The 21,604-nt window shown below is 39.9% G+C and overlaps 1 protein-coding gene across 1 annotated transcript in view; it reads right to left on the bottom strand.

Moving 5' to 3' along the window:
• Window positions 1-205: 205 nt before the first annotated feature.
• DNAH14 (dynein axonemal heavy chain 14) overlaps window positions 206-21,604 on the bottom strand; it is an 862,921-nt gene continuing 841,522 nt past the window's right edge. The window contains 5 exon segments of the mRNA XM_053607548.1: window positions 206-418; window positions 794-940; window positions 11,971-12,131; window positions 14,294-14,433; window positions 15,956-16,068. Of these exon segments, the coding sequence (XP_053463523.1) occupies window positions 206-418; window positions 794-940; window positions 11,971-12,131; window positions 14,294-14,433; window positions 15,956-16,068 (774 nt within the window).

Here is a 21,604-nt window from a genome sequence, read left to right as displayed (position 1 = left end):
AGAATAACAAGTAGCTGAGAGTCCCCTACAGGTTGAGAATTTCACCTACAGATGAAAGAGATTGTACCTGTTTAGTGTGTTTGAACACATAAATGTTTTTGTGAAGTGTGTTTCATGACATACACACGAATGTCTAACATACAAATTTGGTTGGAGTCAAAAATTAAAATACGTTGGTATGGAAACTTTTTCAAAAATTTATTCTTCATTCATTCTTCTCACATAGCAATGCAACCTGCATTGTGATCCAGTGGCTAGGATGTTTCTTTGTTGATAAATACACCGATGTTAAATAGTTCGTTGATAAACCAGTGGTTGCCAAAATTCTTGACCTCTCAGGTGTCTGGTATACTGGGCATTCAAAAGTGTAGAGTTCTGAATCTGCCTGGTTAGAAGCATTTGGTGTTTCATTTGAAATCTTAAAACAAAACAAAAAAGTCCAATAAATTGCACAGATCAAACAAATCAGTAGCTCACATTTTCTATAAGCTAGGTTTGGGGAGTTTGCTATGAATTTAAGATTAAATGGTTAATATAACTGCATATGGAAATTATGCCTGGATAATTTAAAGAGCAATTATGGCATATTCTTGAGAAGTAACATTGCATGTTAGTATAGCATATAGTTTAGGTTTTAGCAATATTTTGGGCTGTTGCAAATGTTTGCTGTCTGAGGTATATCATCAAATCTCCCTTGTTAAATTGTAGGGAATTGGGGTAGAAGGAGCGGTTTATATTACTGAGGAAAAGCTCAGACGTTTAGGACTTTGTGATAAACAGTTGAGTGGTTTACCTTTGTTGGTGCAAAGTATATGTCGGGAAAATCACAACACATCTCAAGAGGCAGCGAGTCTTCTAGTACTTTTTGTTCATGATTCCACCTTGCTCCCTCGATGAATAAGCCAAAAATGTAAACTCCAGTGTGTATGGGGTCTGAGCCCTAAGATGGAAGAGAGGAAGAGAGGTAGTGTCAGTGGTCCCCCAGAAGAAGCAGTGAGCCCAGCTAGAGGCTCCAACCCAGAGATGAGCCTAACCAGGGGCTAACCAGGTGGTGAACCTGACCATCTGGGGGGCTTCCCCTGACTCCCCAGGGAGGGCAAGCCCAAGGCATGTTGTCCCAAGTTCTAAGGTGAATACTTAATTCTTTTCCTACTCTGACACTTAAAAACGTTTGTAGGCTTTGGTCTATCTATATAATGATGAATCGACAAACATTACCGAATGTAATAACCCGAATTTCTACAATTAGAATCTTATAGCTGAGCTTTTTTAGGAGACAGAGCAGTTACAAAAGGATTAGAAAAGAGTGCCCTGTGCTCAAACATTGTTACCTATGTCTATCATGGTGGCTACCTCTATCATTTAGTCTCTGGAAATTTAAAAAAGGCTGGAAAGGGTTCCATATCATATCTTTAAATGATACAGGTTAAATAAATGATTGAAGTTAAATGATGAAAGATTAAATAAAGTGAGTTTCTGATGAGATCTGTGAAGTGGAAAATTTAGTTGCCAGCATCTCCAATTCCTGGTGACTCCAGGTATGCCTGTGAAGCTGTGCTCTGTCCCTACAGGACCCATCAGGCAGGGCTCTGCCTTCTCCTTTGATCTAGTAGGTCCCTGAGGAGAAGGGAGAGTGCAGCTGTCCTGAGCTCACCCTCGAGGCCCTTTGGGTCAGCTCCTGGACACAGGAGCTGCAGTGTTGAGCAGTCCACGCTGTGCTGCTCTTGGTGACACTTTCTGTGATGTTCACTGAGTGGAATGTACACCTGGAGGTGTAAACTGAGCTCATTTAATTCAGCACCTCCTATTTTGGCTTATTCTCTAACAGACTTTTAATGGGAGTTGCTTTGCATGTGACTTTCACTTCTCTTCCCCTTGACTCACATAAATGAAAAGTTTCACATGATGCAGTTGTCCTTTCATAAAAATCTTGGAAGATGTTAATCTAATGAATTTGACAATCTGATTTCTGTTTATACTTGTATGATTTGGCAGCGGCAAAAATGGGGCTTTCCTCTGAAAAGCCCACATTTCAGGTAATCTGTCAACATCCCATTTTGAGTGGTTGAACTCTCCAAAATGCCAAAAGTAATCTTACTTCACTTAAATGGAAACTGGTTCTTGGAATAAAGTAGAAATAACTAAGCACATCTGATTAAATGTATAGAAACAGAAAGTGAAGTTGGGACGGCAGCTCCTCCCCCCTGCTCTGGTAGCTTACACGCGCCTCTCTGCAGCCTTTCCATATCTAATGGGTTGTTTAGGAAGAGGTTAGGATATAGGCTAGCCTTGGGTTCAAAGTTTATGATCTGAACTCTTCCAATCCTACTTTCTTGACCTATAAAGTGAGGATAATTATCAAGGATTAAATAATTCTGATGGAGAGTTGAGCATGGTATCAGGAATACTGTAAATGCTCAGTAAACATTGGCTAATATGCATCAGGGCTGTCATTATCAGGTAGATTGTCATTTTCTCCCATCCAAGTACTAACCAGGCCCAACCCTCCTTAGCTTCCGAGATCAGACGAGTTCGGGCACGTTCAGGGGGGTATGGCCATAGACTTAGATTGTCATTTTCTGAAGGGTGGAAGCCAGAATTTGTTCATCTCTATATTCCCGACAGCTATGACAGTTTTGTGTACATATTTTCAAGTGAATAAATTAATAAACAATTGAAAAAAAGTCTAAAATACATATAAACTTCACAAATTTCTTCCATTTGCCACCTAATTTCTCCGTAAACTCCAGTAACAGGGCTGCCTTTCTACAAAAGGATACTCCACTGTCCTTGACATTTCAGACCAGGTGAATGCCCCCTATTTTGGATGAGTCTTTCCCTTGGAGATTGCCTCTTTGGAGTTCTACTTCTAGCAGAATTAGAGTCTGGTTCTTTTTTTTTTTTTTTTTGTAGAGACAGAGTCTCACTGTACCGCCCTCAGGTAGAGTGCCGTGGCGTCACGCGGCTCACAGTAACCTCTAACTTTTGGGCTTACGCGATTTTCTTGCCTCAGCCTCCCGAGCAGCCGGGACTACAGGCACCGGCCACAACGCCCGGCTATTTTTTGGTTGCAGTTTGGCAGGGGCTGGGTCCGAACCCGCCACCCTCGGCATACGGGGCTGGCGCCCCACTCACTGAGCCACAGGCGCCGCCCTAGAGTCTGGTTCTTTATGTACCACCCCTTTAAATACTTCTTTTTCTTCTCAGAGTCTTTTCTCCTTTAAGATGGATTCTTCCAGTTCCATCCTTCTCCAGTTTTCTAACGTTCAATCCTTCTATAAGTTCTCTGAATCATTTCCAAGTGCAGTCTGATGAATGCTGAGAAGAGGAAGGCCAGGACTGGACCAAGAGGCCAAACGGCATAATGCTGGCCATCTAAACACACCCTGAGTTTCAGAATGCAATCATAAAGGCATTGGGAAACAAGAAGTATCTATCCCCAGGGGCAGAAACTATGAGAGCTCTAAAGACAGAAGACATGAAGGTTTAGATTAAAGAAACCTCAGTCAATAACATGAACAGTAAAAACTAAATAATGATCTCACTCCTCCACTCAAAAACCCTCCGAATCCTACATACTGATCTCTAAAGAAAATATTGATGCAAAGCCTTGAATGAAATATTATAATTAGGATGATTCAATCTCAGGTAATATTTTAATATAATTAATCACATGGAGAAAAGTGAAAAATCATGTGATTATCTCCATAGATGCTGAAAAGATCTTTCACCACATTTAGCTTTCATTCTTCATAAAAATTCTTTTTTTTTTGTAGAGACAGAGTCTCACTTTATGGCCCTTGATAGAGTGCTGTGGCCTCACATAGCTCACAGCAACCTCCAACTCCTGGGCTTAAGCGATTCTCTTGCCTCAGCCTGCCAAGTAGCTGGGACTACAGGCGCCCGCTACAACGCCTGGCTATTTTTTTGGTTGCAGTTTGGCCGGGGCCGGGTTTGAACCAGTCACCCTCAGTATATGGGGCCGGCGCCTTACCGACTGAGCCACAGGCATACTTTAAACTCCAGATAGTCTAACTATGTAAGCCACCATTTTAATAAGATTAAAGATAAAAGCTGTCTGATTATTTCAATCAATGCAGAAAATCACTTAATAAATTCATTACCAGGCACATCTCCTGGTGACTCAACTATAACTCAGACCTTACCTTACAAATGCAAATGACGTAACCTAATCATATGTACCCTTATATTAATAAAAAAAATACCTATTCACGATTTAAAAAAATCTCAACAAACTAGGAATAGAAGGAAAGGTTTTTTTTTTTTTTTTTAAGACAGAGTCTATTTCACCCTTAGTGAGTGCTGTGGCTCTCAGCAAGCGCTACAGCTCACAGCAACCTCAAACTCTTGAGCTTAAGCGATTCTTTTGCCTCAGACTCCCAAGTAGCTGGAAACAGGCACCCACCACAACGCCTGGCTATTTTTTTGTTGCAGTTGTCATTTTGGTTAGCTGGCCTGGGCTGGGCTTGAACCTGCCATCCTCGGTGCATGTGGCTGGCACTGTAACCACTGTGTTACGGGTGCCGAGTCAGAAGGAAAGGTTTTGAATCTACCAAAACCTATAATTGACATAATACTTAATGATGAAATATTAAATGCTGTTCTGAGTTTTAGGAAAAAGACAAGAATGTTCATTATTAACTTTTTTTTTTTTTTACATAGAGCCTCAAGCTGTTGCCCTGGGTAGAGTACTGTGTCATCACAGCTCACAGCAACCTCCAACTCCTGGGCTTAAGTGATTCTCTTGCCTCAGCCTCCCAAGTAGCTGGGACTACAGGTGCCCGCCACAACACCTGGCTATTTTTTGGTTGTAGTTGTCATAGTTGTTTGGTAGGCCCAGGCTGGATTTGAACCCGCCAGCTCTGGTGTATGTGGCTGGTGCCTTAGCCGCTTGAGCTATAGGCACCGAGCCACATTATTTTTTTATTTTTTTTTTTACGAGCCACATTATTAACTTTTTTTTTAAATTTTTATTTATTTTCTTTTCTTTATTATTTTTTATTAAATCATAGCTGTGTACATTGATATGATCATGGGGTATCATTCACTAGCTTCACAGACCGTGTGACGCACTTTCATTACACTGATTAACATAGCCTTCCTGGCATTCTCTCAGTTACTGTGCCAAGACACTTACATTCCACATTTACCAAGTTTCACATATACCCTTGTAAGATGCACCACTGGTGTAATCCCAGCAATCCCCTTCCCTCTACCCATCTCACCCCTCCCTCCCCTCCCTTTCCCCCTTCCCCCTATTCTTAGGTTGTAACTGGGTTATAGCTTTCATGTGAAAACCTAAATTAGTTTCATAGTAGGGTTGAGTACATTGGGTACTTTTTCTTCCATTCTTGAGATACTTTACTAAGAAGAATATGTTCCAGCTCCATCCATGTAAATATGAAAGAGGTAAAGTCTCCATCTTTCTTCAAGGCCGCATAATATTCCATGGTGTACATATATCACAATTTATTAATCCATTCGTGGATCGATGGGCACTTGGGCTTTTTCCATGACTTAGCAATTATGATTGGGCTGCAATAAACATTCTGGTACAAACATTCTGGTTATGATGTAATTTTTGGTCTTCTGGGTATATGCCCAGTAGAGGGATTACAGGATTGAATGGCAGATCTATTTTTAGATCTCTAAGTGTTCTCCAAACATCATTCCAAAAGGAATGTGTTAATTTGCATTCCCACCAGCAGTGCAAAAGTGTTCCCTTTCCTCCACATCTGCACCAACATCTCTGGTCTTGGGATTTTGTGATATAGGCTAGTCTCACTGGAGTTAGATGATATCTCAAAGTAGTTTTAATTTGCATTTCTCTGATGATTAAAGATGATGAGCATTTTTTCATATGTCTGAAGGCCGCATGCCTGTCTTCTTCAGAGAAGTTTCTCTTCAAATCCCTTGACCAGCCTGTGATGGGATCCCTTGTTCTATTCTTGCTAATGCGTTTGAGTTCTCTGTGGATTCTGGTTATTAAACCTTTGTTGGAGACATAACCTGCAAATATCTTCTCCCATTCTGAGGGCTGTTTGTTTGCTTTACTTACTGTGTTCTTGGCTGTGCAGAAGATTTTTAGTTTGATCAAGTCCCAGTAGTGTATTTTTGAAGCTGCTTCAATTGCCCGGGGGGTCCTTCTCATAAAATACTCACCCAGACCGATTTCTTCAAGGGTTTTCCTCCACTCTCCTCCAGTATTTTTATAGTTTCATGTCTTCAGTTTAAATCTTTAATCCAGTGAGAGTCTATCTTAGTTAATGGTGAAAGGTGTGGGTCCAGTTTCAGTCTTCTGCAGGTTGCCAGCCACTTCACTCAGCACCATTTGTTAAATAGGGAATCTTTTCCCCACTGAATGTTTTTAATTGGCTTGTCAAAGATTAAATAACGGTAAGTAGCTGGATTCATCTCTTGGTTCTCTATTCTGTTCCAGACATCTACTTCTCTGTTTTTGTGCCAATACCATGCTGTTTTGATCACTATTGATTTGTAGTATAGTCTGAGGTCTAGTAGACTAATTCCTCCGGCTCTGTTTTTATTTCTGAGTAATGTCTTGGCTATTTGAGGTTTTTTCTGATTCCATATAAAGCGAAGTATTCTTTTCTCAAGATCTTTAAAGTATGACAGTGGAGCTTTAATATGGATTGCATTAAAATTGCATATTGCTTTGGGTAGTATGGACATTTTCACAATGTTGATTCTTCCCAGCCATGAGCATGGTATGTTTTTCCATTTGTTAATATTTTCAGCTATTTATTTTCTTAGAGTTTCATAGTTCTCTTTATAGAGATCTTTCATGTCCTTTGTTAGATAAATTTCCAAATATTTCATCTTCTTTGGCACTACTGTGAATGGAATAGAGTCATTACCAGTTTTTTCAACCTGACTATTGTTGGTATATATAAAGGCTACCAATTTATGAATGTTGATTTTGTAACCTGAGATGCTCCTGTATTCCTTGATCACTTCTAAGAGTTTTGTAGTACAGTCCCTAGTGTTTTCCAGATATACTATCATATCATCTACGAAGAGTGAAAGTTTGATCTCTTCTGACCCTATATGGATACACTTGATCGCCTTTTCTTCCCTAATTGTGGTGGCTAAAACTTCCATTCCAATGTTAAAAAGCAATGGAGACAATTGGCAGCCTTGTCTGGTACCTGATCTGAATGGAAATGATTCCAATTTAACTCCATTCAATATGATATTGGCTGTGGATTTGCTGTAGATGGTCTCTATCAGTTTAAGAAATGTCCCTTCTATACTGATTTTCTTAAGTGTTCTGATCATGAAGTGATGCTGGATATTATCAAAAGCTTTTTCTGCATCAATTGAGAGAATCATATGGTCTTTGTTTTTTAATTTGTTTATGTGCTGGATTACATTTATAGATTTACGTGTATTGAACCAGCCTTGACACCCTGGGATAAAACCAACTTGGTCATGATGTGTAATTTGTTTGATGTGTTGCTGGATTCTGTTTGTTAGGATCTTGTTGAATATTTTTGCATCTATATTCATTAGTGATATTGGTCTATAATTTTCTTTTTTTGTTGGGTCTTTTCCTGGTTTGGGGATCAGGGTGATGTTTGCTTCATAGAACGTGTTGGGTAGTCTTCCTTCTTTTTCTACCTTTTGGAACAGGTTGAGTAATATAGGTACTAATTCCTCTTTAAAGGTTTGGTAGAATTCTGACATGAAACCATCTGCTCCTGGCCTTTTCTTTTTAGGGAGATTTTGTATGGTTGATGCTATTTCTGAACTTGATATGGGGTCTGTTCAACATTTCCACTTGATTCTGGCTAATTCTTGAATGGTGACATGCTTCCAAGTATCGGTCAATTTCCTTCAGATTTTCATATTTCTGAGAATAAAGTTTCTTGTAATATTCATTAAGGATTTTTTGGATTTCTGATGAGTCTGTTGTTATTTCGTCTTTGTTGTTTCTGATTGATAATATTAGAGATTTTACTCTTTTTTTTCTGATTAGGTTGGCCAGAGGTTTATCTATTTTATTGACCTTTTCAAAAAACCAGCTTTTTGATTTATTGATCTGTTGTATAATTCTTTTGTTTTCAATTTCATTTAATTCTGCTCTAATTTTGGTTATTTCTTTTCTTCTACTGGGTTTGGGGTTGGAATGTTCTTCCTTTTCCAGTTGCTTGAGATGTCCCATTAAGTTGTTAACTTCCTCTCTTTCCATTCTCTTGAGGAAGGCTTGCAGTGCTATAAATTTCCCTCTTAGAACTGCCTTTGCGGTGTCCCAGAGGTTCTGATAGTTTGTGTCTTCATTGTGGTTTTGTTCCAAAAAATTGGCGATTTCTTTCTTAATCTCATCTCTGACCCAGCTATCATTCAGCATAAGGTTATTTAGCTTCCATGTTTTTGTATGAGTATGCAGATTCCTGTTCTTACTCAGCTCAAGTTTTATTCCATGGTGGTCCGAGAAGATGCATGGAATAATTTCTATTCCTTTAAATTTACTGAGGTTAGACTTGTGACCTAAAATGTGGTCAATTTTGGAGTAAGTTCCGTGGGCTCATGAGAAGTATGTGTATTCAGTTTTGTTGGAATGAAATGTTCTGTAGATGTCTGCTAAATCTAAGTATTGGATGGTTAGATTTAAATCTAAAATTTCTTTGCTCAGCTTCTTATTGGGGATCGATCCAACACTGCCAAAGGAGTGTTGAAATTGCCGAATATTATGGAACCAGGGAGGAAATCAAGTTGCTCATGTCTGTTAGACTTTCTCTTATAAATTGAGGTGCATTCTGGTTGGGTGCATAGATATTAATAATTGAAATGTCATCATATTGAGTCTTACCCTTAACAAATATGAAGTGACCATTCTTGTCCTTCCTTACATTTGTTGGTTTAAAGCCTATTGTGTCTGCAAATAAAATTGTGACACCTGCTTTTTTCTGATTACCATTTGCCTGAAATATGGATGACCATCCTTTCACCCTGAGTCTGCATTTGTCTTTTAAGTTAACATGTGACTCTTGTATGCAACAAATATCTGGCCTGAGTTTCTGTATCAGTTTAAGCCGTTCACATTAATGGAGAATATTGATAAGTCTGGTGAAGTTTTGGGTATCGAGTTTTTCAAAAGTCCAGTGGGCATTTTTAATCCTTTCACCAGTGTGGAAATTGGAGTTTGATCCGAAGTTTCTGAGTGAGAGTACTTTTGTGGTATAGGATTGGGTTCGTCATTATGGAGGATAGGTCTGAGAATATCTGGAAGAGCTGGTTTTGTTATGGCAAATTTGTTCAACATATGAATATCATTAAAGTATTTAATTTCTTCATCATAAATGAAACTCAGTTTAGCTGGATAAAAGATCCCGGGTTGAAAGTTATTTTGCTTGAGGAGATTAAACGTTGATGGCCACTCTCTTCTGGCTTGAAAAGTTTCAGCACGGAGATCTGCAGTCATTCTAATATTCTTCCCTTTGAAGGTAATGGTTTTCTATTATTAACTTTTTTTATTGAACATTGGACTAGAAGAAAATTGAAGAACTATATAAATGTTTGCATTAAATTTAAGATAGAGAAATAAAAATGACCTAAATAAATATTTATGATAGAAAGTCTAAATATTGTTAAGAGGTCAATTCTCCAAAAACAAAGACAACTTTAAAGAAAGGTAAAGTTGGAGAACCTTATGCTACCAGATATTAAGATTTACAATAATGCTACAGTACTTAAAATATTATGGTGTTGGTGCAAAGAAAGACATGTCAGTGGAACAAAATAGAGACTCCAGAAATAGACCCAGGCATATACAATTGTTCATGCAATTATCTATGACAAAAGTTAAAGTAGCAGAAGGATGGCTATTTTAATGAAAAAGAAATGGTAATAAGTTAGTTGGGGGCCCATGTGGAGCAAAAAGAACTTTGAGCCCCTCTCATACAAAACACAAACTCAATTTGATGCAGATCATAGACTATAAAAGGTAAAGCAATATAGTTTCTAGAAGATAACAGAGAATAAAGATGATATTTTCATGATCTTGGAGTAGGCAAAGATTTCTTTCTTTCTTTTTTTTTTTTTGTAATTTTTGGCCAGGGCTGGGTTTGACCCCACCACCTTTGATATATGGGGCCAGCGCCTACTCCTTGAGCCACAGGTGCTGCCCCAAAGATTTCTTAAATAGGACATAAAAAAGCACTAACCTTAAAGAAAATGAATATACTGGACTTTGGTATAACAAAGAATTTTTTGTTTATCAGAGGACACCATTAAGAAAATGAATTGGGAAAAAAAAAAAAAGAAAATGAATTGGAATGTCACATACTGGGAGAATATACTTTCAATATATATATTTGATATAGGACTTATATCCAGAATATGTAAAGAGTTTCTATAAATAAATAAGACAAAAACAGCTTAATTATTTAAAAAAATTGTCAAAAACCTCAGAAACTTCACAAAAGAGGAAATTCAAATGTCAATAAGCATTTTAAAAAGTGCTCAACTTCATTAACCATCAAGGAAGTATAAATTAAAAAAAAACCAGATACCACTATACACACACCAGAATGGCTAAAAGTAAAACACTAAAAATACCAAGTGTTGGCAAGGATGTGGAGCAGTCTTCCACTTACTGGTGGGCCTACAGACTGGTGCAACCTCTTTGAAAAACCACTTGGCAACTTCCACACCAAACATGGCTATCTATGACCCTTGGTTTATAGTCATGCACTACATAATGACACTTCAGGGAACAAGTGACCAAGGTGGTTCCATAACATGACAGTGAAACTGAAAAATTACTTTCATTTCATGACATCATAGACTGGAAACAACACATTACCTTTTCTATATTTAGATGCACAAACACCACTGTGTCACACTTGGCACAGTATCCAGTACAGTAACATGCACGACAGCTTTGCAGCCCGGGAGCAATAGGCCATGCCACACAGGCTAGGTGGGTAGCAGGGTATACCACGAAGGTCTGTGGTGCACTTGAAGATGTCCATACAGTGAAGAAATCACCTAATGATGCATTTCTCAGAACATATTCCTGTCACTAAGTGGCATATGCCTGTATTTATTTATTCATTACTATTTTTTCTTATTTTGATTGTAGTCAACCTGGGTATAAAATTGCTTTAGTTTGCATTTACCTGACTAGAGATATTGAGCTTACCTTCACTTTTTTTTTTTTTTTTTTTGCAGTTTTTTGGCTGGGGCTGGGCTTGAACCCACCACCTTCAGCATATGGGGCTGGCGCCCTACTCCTTTGAGCTACGGGTGCCACCCCCTTTCACTTTTTTTAATACTTTGACCAATATCTGCCCCTCAACTTTCCACCAGCATTGATCCTGGAGCATAAAAATAGATTCCTGGATTCTAGAACAAGTTGGAATTTAGTAAATGACAACCAGGGCTCTTCAAATCAGTAGGGGACAATAGTCAGAGAGTGGCGGGGCTGGGGTTTGTGCCCAGCATCTGGCTATCTATGCACTCCTAGACTGGGCAGCCTCCTGGGGTCTTTCTTACTGTGTTTGCTGAGGGCCAGTTTTGGGGGTGTCTACTTGGCACCTGGCTGAGCTCTAGACTGAGTGGGTTGCTGGGGGCAGGCATGTCAGTCAGGAACAGTCTTGAGAGGTTTGCCCACTGATTTGAAACAACACTTTTAAACTCTGACCTTAGCAGCATTCTGTCTTCCTCAATAAATGGGGATAAAGTTCATTCATTATACCAACTTCAATCTTTCATTCATTATTTATAATTTTTTATTTCCCCTAGAAAGAGAGCGGATAGATGAAGTTTGATGGCATTTGGACTTGAGGGAGGGAATGTGCCTCGTTTTTCATCTGCCCCTGTATACCTGGCCTGTGGTAAGTGCTGAATAAGGTTTTGTTGAGGGAATGATTGAATGAGTGAAAAAATGAAGATTTCCCTTTTCTAATCTTTTAAGTATTCCAGTACCTTAAAGGCTCTTGTGACTATGTTGAGTTTTTTTTGGATAATGATGGAGAATTCTTCTGTGTCATCGATGGTGTCAGAAATCACACGGTGGGTGAAAGTGAGCGAGTCCATGGAGATCTTTCGGGCCCTTCCATAGTCTTGAAGCACAGCAGTCAGAAAGGCTGTGGAGAAAAACCCACCCAGGTAGTGTCCTGTGAGTCTAAGGGATTCCTGCAGGGTTAGCGACACTGATGCCTCATGGGGAAGGAGGGGGAGACTGGAGGAGAAAGGTCAAGGAACAAAGAAGACAGGTTTGAGGCAGGGCTGGGTGGTAGGAGTGCCTCAGTCCACCCCCTTGCCCAGGTCTGGGTAAAATCTGGCTAGTCAGCTGTAGGGGCCTCCTGGACATTGTGTTCTTCTTGGTTCAGCACCCTTCCCATGTTCATTGCGTGGACCAGAGGGGCCATCGATCCCAACACCCTATCCATTTCTGGCCCAATCTTGGTTGATCATCCTTCCTCATCCTCTTGACAACAAAGACAGATCCCAGAGGCCAGTATGAGAATATGTCAGAGTCTTACTTAAGAAATGACACCTGGGTCCTGGGGAAGGAGAGCTCTTTTTCCTCTGGAGTTGCTAAGCTACTGCGGCCACTTTCCTCCGATTTTCTCTGATTGCATGTGTGGCAGGACACAGGTGAGAACATCTGGAGCTCCACACGCTGTTACTGCCACCCCTGTCTGTTTGCACTGCTCCCTATGCTCCCTGTTCCAGTGAATCACGTCAGCACCACTAGCTTTCCAAGCCAGAGACCTGGCAGCTGTGCTTTACCTTGTCCCCCTGCCCACTCGTGTCCCCTTCACACATGGAGTCCAGTTGGTTCTGTTTCCCACGTGTCCTTTTCCACACTTCTCTTCTGCCCCGCTCCCATGGCCTTCCTCCCACCAGCCCCAGTTCTGCCTGGACATTGGAGCAAACCCCCAGATGAGCAGAACCCCGTCCTCTTGCCCTTCATCCACACTGCAGCTGTTGGATGTGACCTCCCTGGCCTGAAACCCTTTGGTGGTTCCTCCTGCCACAGGGTGGAGGTGAGTCCTGCAGTGTGTCGGACTCCTCCCAGGGCGGCTGTGCCCGTCTTTCCAGCTTTGTGTACCATTCTCCCTCGGAGGGTCTTTTGTTCTGTCTGTAAGGAACATTTGCCTTCTCTATTGTGCCTCGCTCTCTCTTACCTCTGGTGCTCTCTCTGATGAGATTGCTATTCCCAGCTGGTGTAGTGGGTAAGCCAACTTTTAAAGTCAGGCTGAGTTAAAAGTCTTTGTTCAGTCACTTATTTTTTTGTTTTTGTACAAAGTTATATAACTTACTAGCAGTATAACTTTGGGCAGATTTCTTAACTTCTCTATGCTAAGTTTTCTATCTGGAAATAGGACTAATTATAGTAATAACCTCATAAGATTGTCATGAGACTTGAATGACTTAATTTATACAAAGTCCTTAAAACAGTGCCTGGTAGCCAGCGAATGCCATGTGAGCACGGCTATTTACTCTCTTCTTCCTCTGTCCCCATTTGGATGATACTCAACTTGCAGCAAGCTTCAACTCATCCTAGAAGTTATTTCCTCAGTGCCCCCACCTGGCCTAAAGTTAAGATACCCCTGTTTTATGCTCCAGAAGTATTGATTCATTCACATATTCATCCAGAAAGTCATTCCTCATTCTTCTAATATTTATAGAGGACTTTTATGGTGCTGAGTGCTGGGGATATGACAGCAGTGAAAGCAGATCTGGTTCCTGCCTTCATAGAGCTTACAGTCTGGGGTTGCCCCTTTACAACTCCCTGAGCACCCCCAGCCACACATTCTGGCTAAAGTCTCTTTCCTGTTGAACATCTGTGCTGAGCAGGTGGGATGAGGTCCCGAAGTAAACATTTAGTCATCATTTCTTGTCAAAGGAATAAAGCAATGGGTGCCTGAAGCACAGAATCAGTCTCAGTTAAGGTGCCCATCTCCAGTTCTTTGCTGTGGCCTTTGGGAGGGGTCTGGTGGTGGCCTTTGACACCACAGAATCAATGGCCTGGAGATGAGAGAGTGCCCTGCTAAGGCACAGGTGAAGCCTGGAAGGGTGGGTCCATTTTGGGAAATGAAGAGATTGGAATGAGGGAAGGAAGTGGGTGGGGAGCGAGAAGAGCGATTGCCTAAGTGCACACAAGAGACTCAGACTCAGGCAGTGTGGGGATCCAGGGACTGTCATCTGGGCCCCTCAATCCTAAGGGGAGGGGGAGAGGGCAGTGGTGGGGGGCATAAGTGCAAACTTGCTTGGGACTGATCCCAGTTCTAATGCTCACCTTGTGGGGAGAAGAAAGCTGGGAGCCAGTATCTTGCAGGAAATCCTTCAGAGTAACCACTGTAATTACTGTCCGAATCAACAGGGTGTTTGGATTTTGATGAAGCAGATTGCTTCCAGGATGTGACTAATCTCATATACCTAGTGGAAGGCAGACCACGGGTTGGGTGAGTTAAGGGCACAATTGTACACCTTCAGGGCATCTGGGCAATTCCCTCCACACTCCCCTAGGTTCCTCCCTTTACTTTTCCTCTTGACTTTCCCTGCTCAGGACTCTTGCCCTGTGCAGGCAGTCCCTGAATTATAATCACCTGACTTAGTGTACAGCTCACACATAGGAATGGAGGCTATTATGGTAAGTCCTCAAGTTGTAAATATCCCACTGACACATGACTTGTACTTACAGATGGAAGCTATTACAGGTAGTAGGTCAATAAACCTGCTCCAACTTAAATACAAATTTAACTTAAGGACAAACCTATGGAACTTATCTCTGTTATGACCTGGGGATTGCTTTTATTTGAATGGAAACAAGTTATGGTTTTAAGCTTGTGAGGGAAAAGAGAGACCCTAAAGTTTGGAAGATAGTGGATTTGGGAACAAGGGTAGGTCATAATCCTGGGAATCCTGGGTGGGCCTTGCTGAATCTTGTCTATGGTTTTTGAGTCATGACTTTTTCCAAAGGATTTACAGAAATGTGGGTCAGATGTCTGCATTTGTTCTTGATAAATGGTGTAAGAGGCAGTCTAATACAGACTTTGGAATCCAATTTTCTGGGTTCAAATCTCAATACTTCCATGTTCTAGTGTGAAACTTTGTGCAACTTAATCATGTCTCTGTGTCTCAGTTTCCTCATCTCTAAAATGGGGATGATGATCATGTACTTACTTTACATCATAGGATTACATACTAACCCCAAGTGAGTTAGTATGAGTGGAGCTTTTAGAAAAATGTTTGCCACACTGCAAGGTGCTTGTTAAATGTCAAGCTATGCTTTTTAAGCTATTTTTATTATGACTTAAAACACATTTGAAAATTATATGTAATTAGGGGCCAGGCACTGTAGCTCTTGCCTGTAATCCCAGCACTTTGGGGGGCTGAAGAGGGATAAAAGCTTGAGGCCAGGAATTTGAGACCAGCCTGGGCGACATAGTAAAACCCCATCTCTACAAAAATTAAAACTTAGTTGAGCATGGTGGTGTGGGCCTATAGTCCTAGTTACTGGGGAGGCTGAGCCAGGAGAGCCCTTGAGCTGAGGAGTTGGAGGCTGCAGTGAGTTATGATCACACCACTGCACTCCAGCCTGGGCAACAAAACGAAACACAGTCTCTAAAAACTAGCAAAAACAAATATATGTAATAATTCTTATTTCCTTTCACATTTTCCCTGCTAGTTTCTCGGGACACAATGTAGACTAACAGAGAGACAAAGGTACTAGATTCTACTTATAACTCTTTCTCTTGAAATGGAGTGGGCTTGAATGAAACTCTCAACTGCTTAGGTCTGCACTTCCTCAGCCCAAATGGAAGAGAAGAATCCCTCTCTTGCTTAATTCATATCTTACTGTGAGAAACCAAGGAGACCAAGCATGTGAAATTATGTTATAAACTATTAAGCTTTAAGCAAAAATGACGAAGAAATGTAAAGCAGGTTTCATCCATACCGACGATGTATTGCTGTGAAAGCCACTTTGGCCCATGTATTAAAGAAATTCAGTCGCTGAGTGAGATCGTTAACCCAGGAAGTCAGTGGCTTACATGACATGTAGGCGTGTTTCTGTTGGGATTTAAAGACAATCACATTAATTTTTCTTTTTAGATTTGTCTTTGGGGTTATTAGGAACACTTCTGCAATAGGCTCAATTGCTAGGGAGAAATAACTTGGCAGGAGGATGTCATTTTCCAACTGAAAGTCATAATAAAAAAATTTGAATATTATTGCCAGGGCAAAACAACATTACCTTAACAGTGCTTTGGATAAAACACTTGGAAACTTCCACTCTGGCTGAAGGCTTTAATCATTCTTCTCAAATCCTTAGCCCCCTTTCCTCCTTCCTGGAAGCTTCTCTTCACATTTCATTAGGTATGAGGCAACTTCAGCTTCCTGGCCTTTCCCCCTGCAAAGTTCTATAAACCTCCTCATGCTATCTACTCCTTCTCCCATTTTTCCTTCTATCCCTGAGTCAAGCTGACCCCTGCGACTGCTCTGCAGAGCACTTCTAGAGTATTGAGATATAATTCATATGCATACCATTTACTTGTTTAAAATTATGAGTCAATGGTTACCAAGTTGTGCAACCATCACTACAGTAAATTGTAAAACATTTTCATCGGGTTGGGCATGGTGGCTCACACCTGTAATCCCAGAACTCTGGGAGGCCAAGGTGGGCAATTGCTTGAGCTCAGGAGTTTGAGACCAGTTTGAGCAAGGCGAGACCTTGTCTCTAAAAAATAGCCGGGCATTGTGGTGGGCACCTGTAGTCCCAGCTACTTGGGAGGCTGAAGCAAGACAGTCACTTGAGCTCAAGAGTTTGACGTTTCTGTTAGCTATGATGCCAGGGCACTCTAACCCAGGACAACTGAATGAGACTCCAAAAAAAATAAAATAAAATAAAATAAAAACCCAAACCATTTTCATCATTCCCAAATAAATAAATATTTGAAAATAAAAAAACCACCCTTCTTGTATTCTTTAGTATTCATGTCCCAATTCCCAGTCACCCTGACCCCTAGGCAACCAATAATCTACTTTCTCTCTGTATGGATCTGTCTGTCCTGGACATTTCATGTAAATGGAATCATATGCTATGTGGTCTTTCTTGTGCAGAAGAACCACTGTTTTCAAGGTTTATCCATGTTGTGGCTTGTGCCAGTACTTCATTCATTTTGCTGCCTGAATAATATTTCGTTGTAGGGATGTATCACATTTTATTTATACATTTATCAGTGGATGGACGCACATGAGTTGTCTCCACACTTTGACAATTATGGACAATGCCACCATGAACATTCACGTGAAAGTTTTTGTGTGGATGTGGTTTCATTTTTCTTGGGTATATACCTATGAGTGGAATTTCTGGGTCAAATGGTAACATTGCTTAACTTTTGGAGAAACTGCAAGCTGGGGTGGGGAACCTGTGGCCTCCCAGATCCCCAGGTGTGGCCCCTTGACCGAATCCAAACTTCAGATTTGTTCTGTAAAATTTGGATTTGGTCAGAAGGCTGCACTCAAGGATCCAGAAGTCCACATGTGGCCCCAAGGCTGCAAGTTCCTGGCTAGACGATTTTCCAAAGTGGCTGCACCATTTTACATTCCCATGAGGATCTTTTTGATTCTACCCATCTTAGTAGATACAAAGTTATATCTTATTATCTTATTTAAATTTGTATTCTATGATTATACATGATGTCTAACATCTTTTTACATGTGTACATAGGTTTATAATCTGATACCGGATTCAGGGTTTTGGGAAAGGCCAGTGCTAATTATAAGGGGGAAATTTCATTTCTGGAGCAATAGTTTGGTGTCCAACATCATGTTGTTAATTTCCTACCCTGTTGCTACTAGAGCTTCCATAGCTGATTTTATTCTTTGTCTAAGGTCTAATAAACTTTGTATTTTTACAATTTGACCTTTTTCTTAGGGCCATGACACAGTAATATCTTCATCTTCTTGTTTTGCTTTATTTTTATTTTTTAATTTAAAAATGTTACTCAATTTTTTTTTTTTGCCTACGAAAGCAATATATTTCTGTTTTTTTCTGTCTGTGATGCTTCTATCTGGAAAAAGCAACACATGGTATATTGTCACTATAGAAATATGAGAATATAGAATAGTATAAGGCAGGTATAGAAATCATTAATAATTGTCCAGAGAAAATGGTAGTTTTGTATGTTTTTCTCCAGGTCTCTCTGTCTCTCTCTCTATACATTTATATACGCATAGCCCCCCTCATACATATATATACAGTTGATTCTCCTTTTTGCAGTGGTTACGGTCTATAAAGTTCACTGTGAACACTAAATAGCAAATATGCTGAACCATTGTTCCTGGGCTCAACATTTTCATCAGCCAATCAATATACAAACTTCTTTATGAGTGTTGATGTTAAAGACACCTCATCAAATATATTTTATTGATTCCTCTTTATTCCTTCTTGTATTTCAATTTTCCATTAGTATTTGCTTGTGCTGAAATTTCTGTTCATTCTTCTCTTTTTGGTTTGTTTCATTTCATCTTCGTTTTTATTTTACTTTATTTTTGAGACAGAGTGTCACTTTGTGACTCTTGGTAGAGTGCTCTGATGTCATAGCTCAGAGCAACCTCGAACTCTTGGGCTCAAGTGATTCTCTTGTCTCAGCCTTCTGAGTAGCTGGAACTATAGGTGCCCAACACAATGCCTGGCTATTTTTAGAGACGGGATCTCCCTCTGGCTCAGGCTGGTCTCGAACCTGTGAGCTCAGGCAATCCACTCACCTCGGCCTCCCAGAATGATGGGATTACAGGAGTGAGCCACTGTGCCTGGCCCTGATCTTCATTTTTAAAACAAAAGTTTTGTCTATGTTGTTCTAGTTTAACAGTTAGTTTCTTGCAACATTGAACTCACAGTCAACAACACTATAAGTCATTTCTGAACAGAGCTTCCCTAAAGCATGTATTTTCTCTAGAAGGCAAATCATAGCCTCTTACATTTAGAAACACTGGGGAGCATTTCGGCAGTATGCTTGGGAGCCATTTTAAACAGAGAAACCACCAACAAAACCCAAAAAATAACGTAAAACACTTGTTTACAATACCAGAGCAGAAATAAAATAGGAAGACTTAAACTGTCATGAGTGTTGATTTTAGTGTTAAAAAATTTTAGTGAGTAGGCAAATCATAAAAATCCATGAGAAATGAGGATGGACGTGGTGCGTGTATGTGCATACTTTTATCATTATTTATGAATTTTATGATCTTGGTGCTGTGGCTGCAGTTCATTCACTTTCACTACTGCGTCATCTATTTTATACACCATGTATTCATCCACTGTATTGTGGCATATTTGAGTTGTTTCAGCATTTTTACCATTATAATTTTTGTACATGTCTCAACATTCATGTGCAAAGACATATATACCTTTTTTAATTATTATTTTTATTAAGTCTTTTATACATAGATCATAAATACATTTATGCCATTTTCAATGTGTTGATTATTTGTACAAATTAGAGTGCTTACATCATACTTAATCAACATAGCTTTTACCTCATTTACCCAATTATAGAATTAGGACATTTGTATTCTACACATGATAGATCCAACTTGTACTTGCAATCTGCTCCATAGGTGTGGTCCCCCTACTATCCTTCCCACCCCCTCCCCTCCCCTTCACTCCTTCATCCTAGGCTAAAGTTTTGTTTCCATTTTTCATATGAAAGTGTGAGTGATTATAAATTGGTTTCACAGTAGTACTGAGTACATTGGATACTTTTTTTTCCCATTCCTGAGATACTTTACTAAGAATATTTTCCAGCTCCATCCATGTAAACATAAAAGAGGTAAAGTCTCCATTTTTTTTTACTGCTGCATAGTATTACATGGTGTACATATACCACAATTTATTAATCCATTCACGGGTTAATGGGCACTTGGGCTTCTTCTATGACTTGGCTATTATGAATTGAGCTGCAATGAACAATCTGGTGCAAATATATTTATTGCCAAATGATTTTTGGTCCTTTGGATATACATCTAGGAGAGGAATTGCAGAATCAAACGGCAGGTCTACATTTAGATCCCTGAGTGTTCTCCAAACTTCCTTCCAAAAGGAACGTACTAGCTTGCATTCCCACCAGCAGTGCAGAAGTGTTCCCTTTTCTCCACATCCATGCCAACATCTGTTGTTTTGGGATTTTGTGATGTGGGCTACTCTTACTGGAGTTAGATGGTATCTCAGAGTAGCTCTGGTTTGCATTTCTCTGATGATTAAAGATGATGAGCATTTTTCATGTGTCTGTAGGCCATGTACCTGTCTTCTTCAGAGAAGTTTCTGTTCATGTCTCTTGCCCACAATGAAATGGGATTACTTGTTTTTGGCTTAGTAATAAGTTTGAGTTCCCTGTGGATTCTGGTTATTAGACCTTTGTCGGAAGTATAACTTGCAAAAATCCTCTCCCATTCTAAGGGCTGTCTATTTGCTTTACTTAGTGTGTTCTTGGCAGTGCAGAAGCTGTTTAATTTGATCAGATCCCAGTAATGTATTTTTGATGTTGCTTCAATTGCCCAGGGTGTCTTCCTCATGAAGTATTCTCCCAGGCCAATTTTTTCAAGCGTTTCCCCTGCATTCTCTCTAAGAATATTTATAGTTTCATGTCTTAAGTTTAAGTCCTTTAACCAGTAAGAGTCAATTTTTCTAAGAGGAGAAAGGTGTGGGTCCAGTTCCAGTCTTCCACAAGTTGCCAGCCAATTCATCCAGCACCATTTATTGAATAAGGAATCTTTCCCCTAATTTATATATATATTATATATATAAATATATATATATATATTTTTTTTTGTAGAGACAGAGTCTCACTTTACCACCTTCGGTAGAGCGCCATGATGTCACAGGACTCACAGCAACCTCTAGCTCTTGGGCTTCAGCGATTCTCCTGCCTCAGCCTCCCGAGCAGCTGGGACTACAGATGCCTGCCACAATGCCTGGCTATTTTTTGGTTGCAGTTCAGCAGGGGCTGGGTTTGAACCCACTACCCTTGGTATATGGGGTTGGTGCCCTACTCAATGAGCCACAGGCGCCACCCCCCAATTTATATTTTTAATAGGCTTATCAAAAATCAAATGATGATAAGTGTCTGGGTTCACCTCTTGGTCTTCAAGTCTGTTCCATAGATCTACCTCTCTATTTTTGTGCCAGTATCATGCTGTTTTGATCACTACAGATTTATAGTATAGTCCGAAGTCTGGAAGCGTGATTCCTTCCGATTTGTTTTTATTTCTGAGTAATGTCTTGGCTATTCAAGGTTTTTTCTGTTTCCATATAAAACGAAGTACTAATTTTTCCAGGTCTTTAAAATATGACAGAGGTGCTTTAATAGGGATCGTGTTAAATCTGTAGATTGCTTTAGGTAGTATAGACATTTTAACAATGTTGATTCTTCCCAGCCATGAGCATGGTATATTTTTCCATTTGTTAACATCTTCAGCTATTTCTTTTCTCAGAGTTTCATAGTTCTCTTTATAGAGATTGTTCACGTCCTCAGTTAGATACACTCCCAGATATTTCATCTTCTTTGGGACTATTGTAAAGGGAATAGAGTCCTTGATTGTTTTT

This window comes from Nycticebus coucang, chromosome 10, assembly GCF_027406575.1.
Source record: "Nycticebus coucang isolate mNycCou1 chromosome 10, mNycCou1.pri, whole genome shotgun sequence".
Classification (NCBI taxonomy): Eukaryota; Metazoa; Chordata; class Mammalia; order Primates; family Lorisidae; genus Nycticebus; species Nycticebus coucang.
This window is presented reverse-complemented; position numbering and strand designations above follow the sequence as displayed.